This window comes from Salmo trutta, chromosome 6, assembly GCF_901001165.1.
Source record: "Salmo trutta chromosome 6, fSalTru1.1, whole genome shotgun sequence".
Classification (NCBI taxonomy): domain Eukaryota; kingdom Metazoa; phylum Chordata; class Actinopteri; order Salmoniformes; family Salmonidae; genus Salmo; species Salmo trutta.
This window is the reverse complement of record NC_042962.1, coordinates 30625409-30641098: the sequence shown is the minus strand read 5'-3', so window position 1 is coordinate 30641098 and position 15690 is coordinate 30625409. Positions and strand designations below refer to the sequence as shown.

At 46.4% G+C, this 15690-nt stretch overlaps 1 protein-coding gene across 1 annotated transcript in view; it reads right to left on the bottom strand.

The window, feature by feature from the left end:
* wdr97 (WD repeat domain 97) overlaps positions 1 to 15497 on the bottom strand; it is a 30383-nt gene extending 14886 nt beyond the window's left edge. Inside the window, exons 1-11 of the mRNA XM_029756163.1 lie at positions 15413 to 15497; positions 14703 to 15118; positions 14048 to 14637; positions 13738 to 13859; positions 12869 to 13589; positions 12335 to 12483; positions 11848 to 12084; positions 10101 to 10191; positions 9709 to 9841; positions 9290 to 9366; positions 8953 to 9016 (exon numbers count right to left, since the gene is read on the bottom strand). Coding sequence (XP_029612023.1) covers positions 8953 to 9016; positions 9290 to 9366; positions 9709 to 9841; positions 10101 to 10191; positions 11848 to 12084; positions 12335 to 12483; positions 12869 to 13589; positions 13738 to 13859; positions 14048 to 14637; positions 14703 to 14939 — 2421 coding nt within the window. The 5' untranslated portion in view covers positions 14940 to 15118; positions 15413 to 15497. The remainder of the gene's footprint in view (positions 1 to 8952; positions 9017 to 9289; positions 9367 to 9708; positions 9842 to 10100; positions 10192 to 11847; positions 12085 to 12334; positions 12484 to 12868; positions 13590 to 13737; positions 13860 to 14047; positions 14638 to 14702; positions 15119 to 15412) is intronic.
* Between the last annotated feature and the right edge of the window lie 193 nt (positions 15498 to 15690).

Below are 15690 nucleotides of genomic sequence, written 5' to 3'. Positions count from 1 at the left end.
TCTGTCACATGTGCTCAGGGTGAACCTGCTTTCATCTGTGAAGAGCACAGGGCGCCAGTGGCGAATTTGCCAATCTTGGTGTTCTCTGGCAAATGCCAAACGTCCTGCACGGTGTTGGGCTGTAAGCACAACCCCCACCTGTGGATGTCGGGCCCTCATACCACCCTCATGGAGTCTGTTTCTGACCATTTGAGCAGACACATGCACATTTGTGGCCTGCTGGAGGTCATTTTGCAGGGCTCTGGCAGTGCTTCTCCAGCTCCTCCTTGCACAAAGGCGGAGGTAGCGGTCCTGCTGCTGGGTTGTTGCCCTCCTACGGCCTCCTCCACGTCTTCTGATGTACTGGCCTGTCTCCTGGTAGTGCCTCCATGCTCTGGACACTACGCTGACAGACACAGCAAACCTTCTTGCCACAGCTCGCATTGATGTGCCATCCTGGATGAGCTGCACTACCTGAGACACTTGTGTGGGTTGTAGACTCCGTCTCATGCTACCACTAGAGTGAATGCCCCGCCAGCATTCAAAAGTGACCAAAACATCAGCCAAGAAGCATAGGAACTGAGAAGTGGTCTGTGGTCCCCACCTGCAGAACCACTCCTTTATTGGGGGTGTCTTGCTAATTGCCTATAATTTCCACCTGTTGTCTATTCCATTTTCACAACAGCATGTGAAATTTATTGTCAATCAGTGTTACTTCCTAAGTGGACAGTTTGATTTCACAGAAGTGTGATTGACTTGGAGTTACATTGTGTTGTTTAAATGTTCCCTTTATTTTTTTGAGCAGTGTATTTATTTCCCTCATTAAAATGCAAATCAATTTATAACATTTCTGACATGCGTTTTTCTGGATATTTTTGGTGTTATTCTGTCTCTCACTGTTCAAATAAACCTACCATTAAAATGATAGACTGATCCTTTCTTTGTCAGTGGGCAAACATACAAAATCAGCAGGGGATCACATACTTTTTCCCCCCACTGTATACGCTGGAGACAAATGTGAAACCAGTCATATGGCAGCAAACTGAATCATATCAACATATCACCTTTTCCACAGGGAAGTTTATGAAATGCTGGCCTTTTAATTTTAGAGGAAATTTGGAGATCCAAGCTATAGGCTTCTGTAGCCATGCACAAATGACAGTATAGCACCAAACCTACAGAGTTGATTTATGATTTCTAGAATGTTTTAATTATATTCAGACTTTTCACTCCATTTTTTTTAAACAATTTGTATTGTGTTAAATATTAGCCACTATCGGTAGCCACCAGCCTAACTGTCAGTTTCCTCATTTTGCATCATTCCATTCCATTGTTTGTTAACCTTTCTTTCCTCTGTCACGTTCGTATGGTTGTTCCTGAGGATCGTTAGCAATAGTGGATCATTTTAGCCTACCATATTATAAGTTGCGCAATAATTTGGGACGTGTGGCCTATTTCAATCATTACGGAAGTCAGACCACACGTAATGTAGATAGCAGTTTAAACCTGGAGTTGCAGCACGGTTCATGACGACTGGACCATTGTCATCACAGTTCCATGATTAGTGAAGATTATTAGGGTCGATTTATAGGACTACTGTTAATTTTTTACATCTACCAATTGGTGCTGAAACAGAGATGAATATGCGTGTATTTACATGGCTTTCTTTCATTGATCCCTAATATTCTGAACGGTTCTCTCCATATATTCTAGTGAGTCTGTAGAGACAATTCGAATTAAAGGTATACCAAATTTAAAGGGATGGCTTTAGATAAATGTACTGAAAACCCTATTGAATGCAAACACCACAAGAACATCTGTTGGCAAGCAAGTAGGAGGGTTTTCAGCGGTTGAATGAAATGTATTCAGCGCTTAAGAGAATGACGCCTGCCAAGCCCATTACGCACCTGCATAAGGTAAGTCTGAATACTAACTATTAAGAAGTGGATAGGAAAGGCATACATTTCCTAAGTCTGAATCAGGCCCTGTATGCATAGTATTTTTGCAATGTGTCATGTATATGAACTCAAGATAGCGAATTTGTATTGTTACAGAGCAGACATCATCATGCCCTTTCTATACAAATGTAAAAGAAGCAGGGGTCTAGCCCCCCTTGAGGTTCTTGAGAGAGCAGCCAAGGAAGTAAGAGGAGAATATAGGTCCATTCGAGCAGCAGCAAGGGACGAAAAAAATAGACTGAATGACACTAAAGAGGTACAAAAAAGAAATGTACCTGTGGCCTCCCAAGTGGCGCAGCTGTGGCCTCCCGAGTTGCGCAGCGGTCTAAGGCAACGGCATCGCAGTGTTAGAGGCATCACTACAGATCCGGGTTCGATCCAGGGCTGTGTCGCAGCCGTCCACGACCGGGAGACCCATGAGGCGGCGCACAATTGGCCCAGCGTCGTCCAGGTTTGGTGAGGGTTTAGCCGGCTGGGATGTCCATGTCGCATCGCGCTCTAGTGACTCCTTGTGGTGGCCGGGCGCATGCACGCTGACTTCGGTCGCCAGCTCTACAGTGTTTCCTCCGACACATTGGTGCGGCGGCTGGCTTCCGGGTTAAGCGGACAGTGTGTGAAGAAGCAGAGTGGCTTGGCGGGGTCGTGTTTAGGAGGACGCATGGCTCTCGACCTTCGCCTCTCCCGAGTCCATACGGGAGTTGCAGCGATGGGACAAGACTGTAACTACCAATTGGATATCACAAAAAAGGGGTAAAAAGTACCCCTCAAAACAAAAACTAAAATAAACATGTACATGTGAGAAAGAGAATCTATAATAGAGTAGCAGAGGCACACAAGGTCTTATGTGATAACATGGAATCTGAACTTGCTAAACATATCAAGAATTTCGCTGACCACTGTCATGGGCTTAGTAGCCTCAAATGCAGAGAACTTGCCTATGAATTGGCACGTCGAAACAACATCCCTGTCCCAGACAACTGGTCAAGAAATGGAAGCGTAAGTGATATTGAACAGAGAGATCTATATCTGAACGCAAGCCTACATTTAAGATATACAATATACCACACCCCCATTCCAACAGGAAACCATCACCCACTTACTCCAAGGCGGCTCAACTTACCCTGTCCCTATGCTCAACTTACCCCATAACCGGGTTAATTTGTGCCAAGAGACCACTTTTTTTTGTACAAGCAATGTTTTCAAAACGGTTATGTTTACACTAATTCAGATTATTTTCTGGGATTCACAACATCCTGATATAAACTCAGCAAAAAAAGAAATGTCCTCTCACTGTAGAGTCCATGCCCCACTTGTTCGATAGCCTAACTCTGTATTACAATTCACTTGCAAGCCAGCATAATGTAGCCTGTAAACCAGGAGATTCATAACACCACTGTGTTAGGGTATAACTAGGCCCATATAAACTCAGCAAAAAAAGAAACGTTCTCTCACTGTCAACTGTGTTTATTTTCAGCAAACTTAACATGTGTAAATATTTGTATGAACATGACAAGATCGAACAACTGAGACAAACTGAACAAGTTCCACAGACATGTGACTAACAGAAATTAAATAATGTGTCCCTGAACAAGGGGGGGGGGGTCAAAATCAAAAGTAATAGTCAGTAATTGGTGTGGCCACCAGCTGCATTAAGTACTGCAGTGCACCTCCTCCTCATGGACTGCACCAGATTTGCCAGTTCTTGCTGTGAGATGTTACCCCACTCTTCCAACAAGGCACCTGCAAGTTCCCGGACATTTCTGAGGGGAATGGCCCTAGCCCTCACCCTCCGATCCAACAGGTCCCAGACGTGCTCAATGGGATTGAGATTCGGGCTCTTTGCTGGCCATGGCAGAACACTGATATTCCTGTCTTGCAGGAAATCACGCACAGAACGAGCAGTATGGCTGATGGCATTGTCATGCTGGAGAGTCATGTCAGGATGAGCCTGCAGGAAGGGTACCACATGAGGGAGGAGGATGTCTTCCCTGTTACATTTACATTTAAGTCATTTAGCAGACGCTCTTATCCAGAGCGACTTACAAATTGGTGCATTCACCTTATGATATCCAGTGGAACAACCACTTTACAATAGTGCATCTAAATATTTTAAGGAAGGGGGGGGGTTAGAAGGATTACTTTATCCTATCCCAGGTATTCCTTAAAGAGGTGGGGTTTCAGGTGTCTCCGGAAGGTGGTGATTGACTGCGCTGTCCTGGCGTCGTGAGGGAGCTTGTTCCACCATTGGGGTGCCAGAGCACCCTGTAACGCACAGCGTTGAGATTGCCTGCAATGACAACAAGCTCAATCCGATGATTTTGTGACACACCTCCCCAGACCATGCCGGACCCTCCAACTCCAAATCAATCCCGCTCCAGAGTACAGGCCTCGGTGTAACGCTCATTCCTTTGACGATAAACGTGAATCCGACCATCACCCCTGGTGAGACAAAACTGCGACTCGTCAGTGAAGAGCACTTTTTGGCAGTCCTGTCTGGTCCAGCAACGGTGGGTTTGTGCCCATAGGCGACGTTGTTGCCGGTGATGTCTGGTGAGGACCTGCCTTACAACAGGCCTACAAGCCCTCAGTCCAGCCTCTCTCAGCCTATTGCGGACAGTCTGAGCACTGATGGAGGGATTGTGCGTTCCTGGTGTAACTCAGGCAGTTGTTGCCATCCTGTACCTGTCCCGCAGGTGTGATGTTCAGATGTACCGACCCTGTGCAGGTGTTGTTACACATGGTCTGCCACTGCGAGGACAATCAGCTGTCCGTCCTGTCTCCCTGTAGCTCTGTCTCAGGCGTCTCACAGTACGGACATTGTAATGTATTGCCCTGGCCATATCTGCAGTCCTCATGCCTCCTTGCAGCATGCCTAAGGCACGTTCACGCATTTGAGCAGGGACCCTGGGCATCTTTCCTTTGGTGTTTTTCAGAGTCAGTAGAAAGGCCTCTTTAGTGTCCTAAATGTTCATAACTGTGAACTTAATTGCCTACCGTCTGTAAGCTGTTAGTATCTTAACGACCGTTCCACAGGTGCATGTTCATTAATTGTTTATGGTTCAATGAACAAGCATGAGAAACAGTGTTTGAACCCTTTACAATGAAGATCTGTGAAGTTATTTGGATTTTTACACATTATCTTTGAAAGACAGGGTCCTGCAAAAGGGACGTTTCTTTTTTTTCAGAGTTTATATGTAGTATGTGGACACCCTTGAAATTAGTGGATTAAGATCACCATGCGCAATGCCTAGCACCAGCTGGAGTGGTGTAAAGCTCGCTGCCATTGGACTCTGGAGCTGTCAGGGGTGCGTACTGGCGGCAGAGTAGTCAGACGCAGGAGAGCAAAACTGTGTTTCCAACGGCTCAGTTTAAATCATCAAAACCCACTGGATACAGAACAATGTAAACCGACGCACACCAGAACATAACGTGCACAAGCACTGACAACAAACAATTACGGACAAGGACATGGGGGGGAACAGAGGGTTAAATACACAACATGTAATTGATGTAATTGGAACCAGGTGTGATGGAAGACAAAACCAGTGGAAAAGGAAAAGTGGATCGGCGATGGCTACAAGGTCGGTGACGTCAACCGCCGAATGCTGCCCGAACAAGGAGAGGGACCGACTTTGGCGGAAGTCGTGACAGGAGCAGTGGAAACGCTTTCTCTGGAGTAATGAATTATGCTTCGCCATCTGGCAGTCCGACGGACGAATGTGGGTTTGGATGCCAGGAGAACGCTACCTGCCCCAATGCATAGAACCATCTGTAAAGTTTGGTGGAGGAGGAATAATGGTCTGGGGCTGTTTTTCATGGTTTCGGGCTAGGCCCCTTAGTTCCAGTGAAGGAAAATATTAACGCTACAGCATACAATGACATTCTAGACGATTCTGTGCTTCCAACATTGTGATATCAGTTTGGGGAAGGCCCTTTCCTGTTTCAGCATGACAATACCCCCGTGCACAAAGCGAGGTCCATTAAGAAATGGTTTGTCAAGATCAGTGTGGAAGAACTTGACTGGCCTGAACAGAGCCCTGACCTCAACCCCATTGAACACATTTGGGATGAATTGGAACGCCAACTGCCAGCCAGGCCTAATCGCCCCAAGATCAGTACCTGACCTCACTAATGCTCTTGTGGCTGAATGGAAGCAAGTCCCCGCAGCAATGTTCCAACATCTAGTGGAAAGCCTTCGTAGAAGAGTGGAGGCTGTTACAGCAGCAAATACAGCAGCAAAGGGGGGACCAACTCTATATTAATGCCCTCTCCTCGATGTTATCCTCACAAATAATCCTGATAGGTATCAGTCTGGTGTTTTCTGTAATGACCTTAGTGATCACTGTTTTACAGCCTGTGTTATAATGGCCGCTCAGTGAAACAACCTGTCCTGATTTGTCATAGACTCTTGCTAAAAAACTTTAATGAGCAAGCCTTCCTTCATGAACTGGCCTCTGTAACATGGTATAGTATTAGCTTGATCCCCTCTGTCGAAGACGCTTGGACCTTCTTTTTTTGATATTTGTTGTGGTATTGTTAACAAACACGCCCCCATAAGGAAAATGAGAATTAAAAACAGGTTCAGCCCCTGGTTCGACCGTGATCTTGCAGAGTTACTCCACCTCAAGAATTGCATTTGGCGAAAGGCTCGGCACACACATACTCAGGCTGACTGGCTATCGTTCAGGCAAATGAGAAATAAGTGCACTCAGGCTAACCTGAGTAGATTTTTCTATATAGATGTTCTATTGTGTTTTTGACTGTACTTTTGTTTATCCTATGTGTAACTCTGTGTTGTTGTTTTTGTCGCACTAATTTGCTTTATCTTGGCCAGGTCGCAGTTGTAAATGAGAACTTGTTCTCAACTGGCCTATCTGGTTAAATAAAGGTGAAATAAAAAAATAAAAAATCCGGAAGGCCAAAGTTAGTTGCTTTAAGGAGCTCTTCTCTCTCCACGGGTCTTTGAGAAGAGCGTGGGGAGATCAAACTGATCCTAACTGTTATAGGCCTATTTATATTTTGCCCTGTTTATCAAAAGTGTTGGAAAAACGAATCAACTGACTGGCTTTCTTGATGTCTATAGTATCCTCTCTGGTATGCAATCTAGTTTCCGCTCAGTTTATGGATGTGTCACTGCAACCTTAAAGGTGCTCAATGATGTCACCATTGCCCTTGATTCGAAGTAATATTGTGCTGCTATTTTTATTGACTTGGCCAAAGCTTTTGATACGGTAGACCATTCCATTCTTGTGGGCAGGCTAAGGAGTATTGGTGTCTCTGAGGGGTCTTTGGGCTGGTTTGCTAACAACCTCTCTCAAAGAGTGCAGTGTATAAAGTGAGAAAATCTGCTGTCTCAGCCACTGCCTGTCACCAAGGAGGTATCCCAGTTTCCAATTGGCTCATTCATCCCCCTCCTCTCCCCTGTAACTATTCCCCAGGTCGTTGCTGCAAATGAGAACGTGTTCTCAGTCAACTTACCTGGTAAAATAATGGATAAATAAATAAAATAAAATCCCAAGGCTCGATCGTAGGCCCTACGCTCTTCTCAATTTACATCAACAACATAGCTCAGGCAGTAGGAAGCTCTCTCACCCATTTATATGCAGATGATACAGTCTTATACTCAGCTGGCCCCTCCCCAGGTTTTGTGTTAAATGCTTTTCAACAAAGCTTTCTTAGTGTCCAACAAGCTTTCTCTACCCTTAACCTTGTTCTGAACACCTCCAAAACAAAGGTCATGTGGTTTGGTAAGAAGAACGCCCCTCCTCCCACAGGTGTTATTACTGCCTCTGAGGGTTTAGAGCTTGAGGTAGTCACCTCATACAAGTACTTGGGAGTATGGCTAGACGGTGCACTATCCTTCTCTCAGCACATATCAAAGCTGTGGGCTAAAGTTAAATCTAGACTTGGTTTCCTCTATCGTAATCGCTCCTACCTCACCCCAGCTGCCAAACTAACCCTGATTCAGATGACCATCCTACCCATGCTAGATTACGGAGACATAATTTATAGATCGGCAGGTAAGGGTGCTCTCGAGCGGCTAGATGTTCTTTACCATTCGGCCATCAGATTTGCCACCAATGCACCTTATAGGACACATCACTGCACTCTATACTCCTCTGTAAACTGGTCATCTCTGTATACCTGTCGGAAGACCCACTGGTTGATGCTTATTTATAAAACCCTCTTAGGCCTCACTCCCCCCTATCTGAGATATCTACTGCAGCCCTCATCCTCCACATACAAGGTCCCCAAAGCGCACACATCCCTGGGTCACTCCTCTTTTCAGTTCGCTTCAGCTAGCGACTGGAACGAGCTGCAACAAACACTCAAACTGGACAGTTTTATCTCAATCTCTTCATTCAAAGACTCAATCATGGACACTCTTACTGACAGTTGTGGCTGCTTCGCGTGATGTATTGTTGTCTCTACCTTCTTGCCCTTTGTGCTGTTGTCTGTGCCCAATAATGTTTGCACCATGTTTTGTGCTGCTGCCATGCTGTGTTGCTACCATGTTGTTGTTATGTTGTGTTGCTACCATGGTGTGTTGTCATGTGTTGCTGCCTTGCTATGTTGTCGTCTAAGGTCTCTCTTTATGTAGTGTTGTGTTGTCTCTCTTGTTGTGATGTGTGTTTTGTCCTATATTTATATTGTATTTTTTATTTATTTTTAATCCCAGGCCCCCGTCCCCGCAGGAGGCCTTTTGCCTTTTGGTAGGCTGTCATTGTAAATAAGAATTTGTTCTTAACTGACTTGCCTACTTAAATAAAGGTTAAATAAATACAATATTTAAAAAATGGCCATGATTTTGGAATGAGATGTTTGACGAGCAGGTCTCTGCATACTTTTGGCCATGTAGTGTATCTTTGTTAGAAAGAATACTATATTTCCCTTGCTGTAGTGATGCTGAATGTAACAAATGGCTCACCTTACCCCACACTCCTTTACACTCAATTCCATGCAAAGCTTTCTCTCGTTCTCCTCTCTCTCCCTTTCATATTCTGGGTAAACTCACTGGATCTTTGGTCATGTCCTGCTTTCCGTTGGGCTGTTTCTCTGGTATGGGGGAGACCACAGTCCTGATGGTAGACAAAAGCACGTCACACACTCAATAATGTCCAGGTTAAGGTAAATGTAACATAACTATTATATAGATGTAAATAAAAACTGTAAATCTATAGATAACACATTTTGACCCAAAATCCCAGTAAATACGTAGATTTACCAATGCAAACGGAATCCATAGATTTACTGTTTATACACATTTACTGTAACAAACAGTCATAACTTGTCATAACTTGTCTATGATGTTCATTATGTCACATTATATGTAGAGACGGAGGGTAGCTTACTTGGTTTTGCTTGTCCTTGTTGAGATGTGAGATATGGGCAAGTCAGGGATAGGATCTGACATCTCAGTACAAAGGAGCTATGGATGTATACAGAGCATAGGCACAGCAAAGGTATCATTACACAGTAAGCACTTATTCTACATTATCTCACTGAAAATGCCTAAACACGTATTCACCCTCCAAGACCCATTCTAATATATAAGCCATTTAGCAGACACTTTTACCCAACGCGACTTATAGTAAGTAGTGCATGCATCGATATTCATATGGGTGGCCCCTGTGAAAATCGAACCCATGATCCTGGCATTGCAAGCACCATGCTCTACCAACTGAGCCACACTACGACCACCACAAGAGACCAGTCTGTCGTCACCACCTCTCCCCAGTATTTCACCACCCCTTCCCCCCAGTCAGTATACCCGTAGCTGGAAGTCATGTGGCAGCAGGTGGGTGCAGCGGATCCTATACAGGTCCCCTCTGATGCCTAGGAGCAGATCTCCCCTCTGCCCACTGTAGGCCAGACACTCAGGCTCCGCACTCAGCTGGAGGGTTCTTAGAGGAACAAGGAGTGCAGAAATTACTAACACACACACACACCCCTTACAGAAAAAACACATGATTTTACATGTGGAAAATCACATGTGAAAGCGTGTTTTTGGAACTCTTCCCATATGATCACGTTTCCACATCTGTATTTTCATGTTATCACATGTTATCACATTAACTTCACATAAGATGAACACTTCATGTTCAAATGTGAAATTCATGTGTTTTTTTCCCATTAGGGACACACACAAACACATTGACTGACCTGAGGAGGCGGTTATCTTCATCCCAGATGCGAACAGTTCCATCCTGACTGCTGGAGGCAAACACTCGGAGCTGATGGCACACACAGAGCCCTGCACTCTCACACACACCAACACACACACACACACACACACACACACACACAAAGACAATTAAAAAAACCTTGTCCGAGGATCACCTACTGAACAAAAATATAAACATACGCGTAAAGTGTTGGTCCCATGTTTCATGAGCTGAAATAAAAGATCCCAGAAATGTTCCATATGCACAAAAAGCTTATTTCTCTCAAATTTTGTGCACAAATTTGTTTACATCCCTGTTAGTGAGCATTTCTGCCTTGCCAAAATAATCCATCCATCTGACAGGTGTGGCATATCAAGAAGATGATTAAACAGCATGATCATTACAGAGGTGCACCTTGTGCTGGGGACAATAAAAGGCCACTCTAAAATGTGCAGTTTTGTCACGCAACAACAATGCCACAGATATCTCAAGTTTTGAGGGAGCATGCAATTGGCATGTTGACTGTAGGAATGTCCACCAGAGCTGTTGCCAGAGTATTTAATGTTAATTTCTCCACCCCAATGTAGTTTTAGAGAATTTGGCAGTACGTCCAACCGGTCTCACAACTGAAGACCACGTGTAACCACGCTGTCACAAGCGTCGTTAAGGACAGACCAAGGCGCAGCGGGTATAGTGCTCATTCTTACTTGTTTATTTAAAGAGAACACTTAAACAAAAAAAAACAAAACGACAACAAACAGTTCCGTAAGGTTCACAGACTATAACGGAAAATAACCACCCACAAAACCCAAAGGAAAACAGGCTGCCTAAGTATGGCTTCCAGTCAGAGACAACGAAAGACACCTGCCTCTGATTGGAAACCACACTCGGCCAAACCTGGAAAAAGAAACATAGAAAATGAAAACTAGAACCAAAATCCCCTAGACCAAAAAAAACCAAAACACACAAAACACCCCCTGCCACGCCCTGACCATACTACAATGACTACAATGACAAAAGACCCCTTTACTGGTCAGGACGTGACACACGCCAGCCCAGGACCTACACATCTGGCTTCTTCACCTGCGGGATCGTCTGAGACCAGTCAACCGGACAGCTGATGAAATTGAGGAGTATTTCTGTCTGTAACAATTCCTTTTCTGGGGAAAACTCATTCTGACTGGCTGGGCCTGGCTCCCCAGTGGACAAGCCCACCATGGCTGCGCCACTGCCAATTCATGTGAAATCCATATGATTAATGGGTCAGAGACATGGGAGGAATTTCAGTCCGGGACTCATAGCTACATGGCAAGTTCTCATTGGTCCAAAATGTCTATATATCGGGCCTGAAATGGGATACACGTTATCTGGCCATTGGCCCAATTTTATTGCCAGGAATTCTAATTGGTCAACCACAGGCTAGGGTTGGGGGTATAAAACTACATCTGTCTCTTCGTTCTGTGGAGAGAATCACTGAAGACAGGGGAGAATGAACAGCTACCTTTCAGCATAACATCTATGATTTGTCCTCTTTGAATAAACCTATTTTTCTCCCCCTGATTTGCTTTGGGGTCTGTGTAATTGAAGAGTAACATCAACTGTTAACACAATGAATAAGATTACATGGACAATGTTGACCTGATCCTAGATCAGCACTCCTACTCTGAGATGTTTCATACGGCCCCATATCTATAGTATCTAAAACACAGTATATTATTTAACGGTATCTTCTGTTACTGTCTCACCCGTAATGCAGTCCAGATGGTCCTCACTGGGCGGATGGTCAGTGCGACTCTGGTTGAGCAGGCTGAAGTGCACCAGGCTATAGGTGGCGCTATCGGGATCCTGGAAGGCTAGGGCCAGCAGAGGCCCCAACAGGGCCAAGTAGAGCGGAGGATGCCCACAGAAAAGGTTCAAGTGCAGGCTGAGACACTCCTGGGCATAGGGAAACACCCTCCAGACCAGCACTGCCTTGTCCTCACCTGATGAAATGGAGAGAATGGGATGATGACCACCATCATCATTACCATCATCACCAACATCATCATCACCCCCACCACCATCATCATCACCAACATCATCATTACCATCATCATCATCATCACCCCCACCACCATCATCATCACCAACATCATCATCACCACCACCATCACCCTCACCATCATCATCATCACCACCACCACCACCATCATCATCATCATCATCCCATAGAGCCAATAGAGTGCTGCATACCGGCTGTGAGTAGGTAGCTGTTCTCAGGGTCTGCCTGCAGGGAGGTGATTTTCTGTCCGTTGTGTGCGGGGGTCCTGTACTGCACCTTTCCTGTATCCAGCATAAGCACACTCACACAGCCACCATTGTGCCCCAGCATTACCAGGAACCTGTCACAGGGGTAGTCATAGGGAGTCATAACATATCACTACTTTGGATGGTTGGCACACTATTTTGAGCTCCGGGGTGAAGTTTCCCCTAGGTACAGATCTAGGATCAGTTTCCCCTCCCCTAATCTCAGTTAACCCAGAACTCAAATCTTGCAAGATTACCCCTCTCCCAATCCGAACCTCAAAAAATGCAAAACTGAACAGTGTCTAGGGGAAACTTCATCCAACAGCCTGTCTTAATTTAGTAACAGATTAAAACAGATTTAACATATTCAAACATCGAGTGCTTGTTTGGGTAATTACTGAGGGATTCACGATCTAAATATAAAGGGACTGTCAATAATATCAAGACAAGTCTAAATTAGGGACACAGGAGGGGTCTTACCGGTTCTTGGCATCATGAAGAGGTTTCTTGTTCGTGGGTCTCTGGCATCTCTGCTCCTGCAGGCTCTTCCACTCGTCTAGCGCTCTCTGTCCGTCGGCTATGTTGCTGTAGAGCACCATGCAGGAGGCTGGGCCTGGCTTTGCGATCCACTGATCCCCCTCCCCATCCCTCTGCTCCTCCCTCTGCCATGGACCCTGTCCTCGTGCCTTCCACTCATCCACACACGTCGCCGGATTGGTCAGCGTGCTGGCCCGGATCAACGTTCCACCCTCCGTCAGGACCAATAGAATTTCTTTGTGCAAGCAGTAATCGGCGCACCTTACCCTCTGCCCGGCACCGAAGGAGGTTAGGACCGCCCCCGTCTCGGCAGCCACTAGCGTGACGTTACTATCCCCGCTGACGCAAAGCACCCGGGTGGGGTAGGGCAGGGGGCAAGAGGGAACTACTATCTGTCTCACGGGGCCACCCAAGTCCCCCCCCAGCCTGCAGTGAAGGTTATACAGGCTGCTGATGGTCCAGAAGTCCACTCCTTGCTGGGAGAAAGTAAAGAAGGTGCCCCCTTTCATCGGACCCCCCAGGGCCAGAGGGGGCTCCCCTCCTTCGATGGGGAAACACTGGACCTGGTCCCCCCCCTCTATGCTCCAGCAACGCAGGGTCCCATCCAGGGAGGCAGAGAGCAGCAGGCCAGACTCCGGACAGCAGGCCAGAGAGGTCACCACACCTACGCGCACACACACACACACACACACACACACACACACACACACACACACACGTAAAGAGTGTTGTGACCTTTGTTGAATGCATTTGACTTGACTAGCTGGAATCATAGGGAAAGTTTTTTCCCCCCAACCAAGTGGTTATCTCACCAGTGTGTCCTACGAACGCCATACAAAGCCCCCAGTCAGGACCCCACACTCTGATGGAAACATCTTTGGACGCAGTGACCACAAAGTCCAGATGAAAGCTGTACACCAGTGCAGTGATATCCCTGAAGAAAAGAGACATGTTCACTCTGTCTGCAGATCAGTTGAGGTGACATTTTGCCAAAAACTGCCCACTGTCCAACAATCATGAACACACACACACACACACACACACACACACACACACACACACACACACACACACACACACACACACACACACACACACACACACACACACACACACATTTACCGTAGGTGGAGGTTCCTTTTGTGCTCCAGAACACGCCCAGCAGTGAGGTCAACGACAACCACAGCTCTCCCGTAAACGACGAAGGCCCTGTGATGCCTCTCGGGGCCCGGGGGGGCCAACGCCAGCTGGGTAAAAACGCTGTGGCGCCCAAGACCCTCCGTCACTCTCACCCGGCACACCATGTGAGTCAGACACCACACACACACGTTCCCCGCCCCCGCTGTCACCAGCTCCAGGGACTGCTCTGTGACCTGGCAAACCCGCACATCCAGAGGGTCTAGAGCGTTGGCTAGGGGGCGCAGCTCACTGTCCAGCAGCGTGAGGCTTGCCCCGGGCCCCCAACCCACCAGACGCCCAGGGAGCTGAGTGGAGGTTAGGCCCATGTAGGGGACAGAGACAGAGGCGGGTGGGAGGTCACGGAGACGCCCGTCTGGGTGGTACATAACGACCCTGCCTTCCCTGTGAAGGCTGATGAACCCTGCCGCCCCCTTGCCATAGGTCATGTGGCGCACAGGGTCGTTGCAAGGGAAATTACGTAAGTGCTGCAGGCCATGGGTGAAAACAGCGCTCTTGACATCGAAGCTTCTTATCTAGGAAAGCGGGAGAGAGAGTTAGGATAAATAGAAATTGGGACACACAGAGACATCTTATTTACCTTGTCCACATTCTGCTTCATTCCAGTGCTGAGGAACTTCCACATCCTGCGAGCTTTCCCCTTGGTACTCTCCTCCACCGAATTCCCCCTCCCTCTCCGTAACTCTGACCCCCATGAGCGTCTAACCGCCCTGACTGCTCCCTCCTGGTCCGCTGTTGTGGGGCGGGGGGTAACCCGCAGTGTGCTCTTCCTGTCCAGGTCAGTTTCGTCGGCGAGGGGAGGGGAGGCCATCCCCATGTCCTGCACCAAGCCGCGCTCCTCGTCTGTGTTGTCTGCTGAGTTGAGCGTGGATATTTTGGATGCACTTCCTCTCTAACTCCGATAGGGTGGTTTTGGTGTTCTTTGGCACTCGCAAATGTATTTAAGCCTAAAGCTCAGTCTAAGTGTCAGACCCTTTAGTTCAGTTGAAATATTTTCTGGTGAAGAGGGGAAAAAAATATTTCAGGATCCAACCTGTTTTCTATTTGCCAGATGTGACAGTTGCTTTCAAGGCACTCTATCAAGACAACACCTTTGAAATTGTAGCATTTTGATGATAGATAACGACTACGTTATCTAAGCAGATGTTCATGTTTAGTAACTTTTCTCTATTAATGGATTCTAAAGTAGCCTATACAAACCGGCAACGACATGAGACATTTTGATCAAAAACAGTATCTAATCCGTCAACGATGTCAATATTTATGAAACAGAAGAAAAACACCACTGACCGTGACCATGGTAGCATCCGTAGTTCTAAACAGTAGTTCTTTCTCACACCAAAGACTGTTGTCAGCGAGTCAAGTTACAACCACATTGTAGCTAAAACTCTTCCCATGTTGTAGAGAATCTTCATTGCCGAGCGCATACCATTCGTTGCTAGGATACGGGTCACTTGATTGAGTGAAAATGTTCTGTTTGGACTCATGTCTCTGATGTTGGAATGATTTCAAGAATTCGATTTATTTTAGGCCTACCAAAAAGCCATATTATTTGGGGCGCGGAGTTT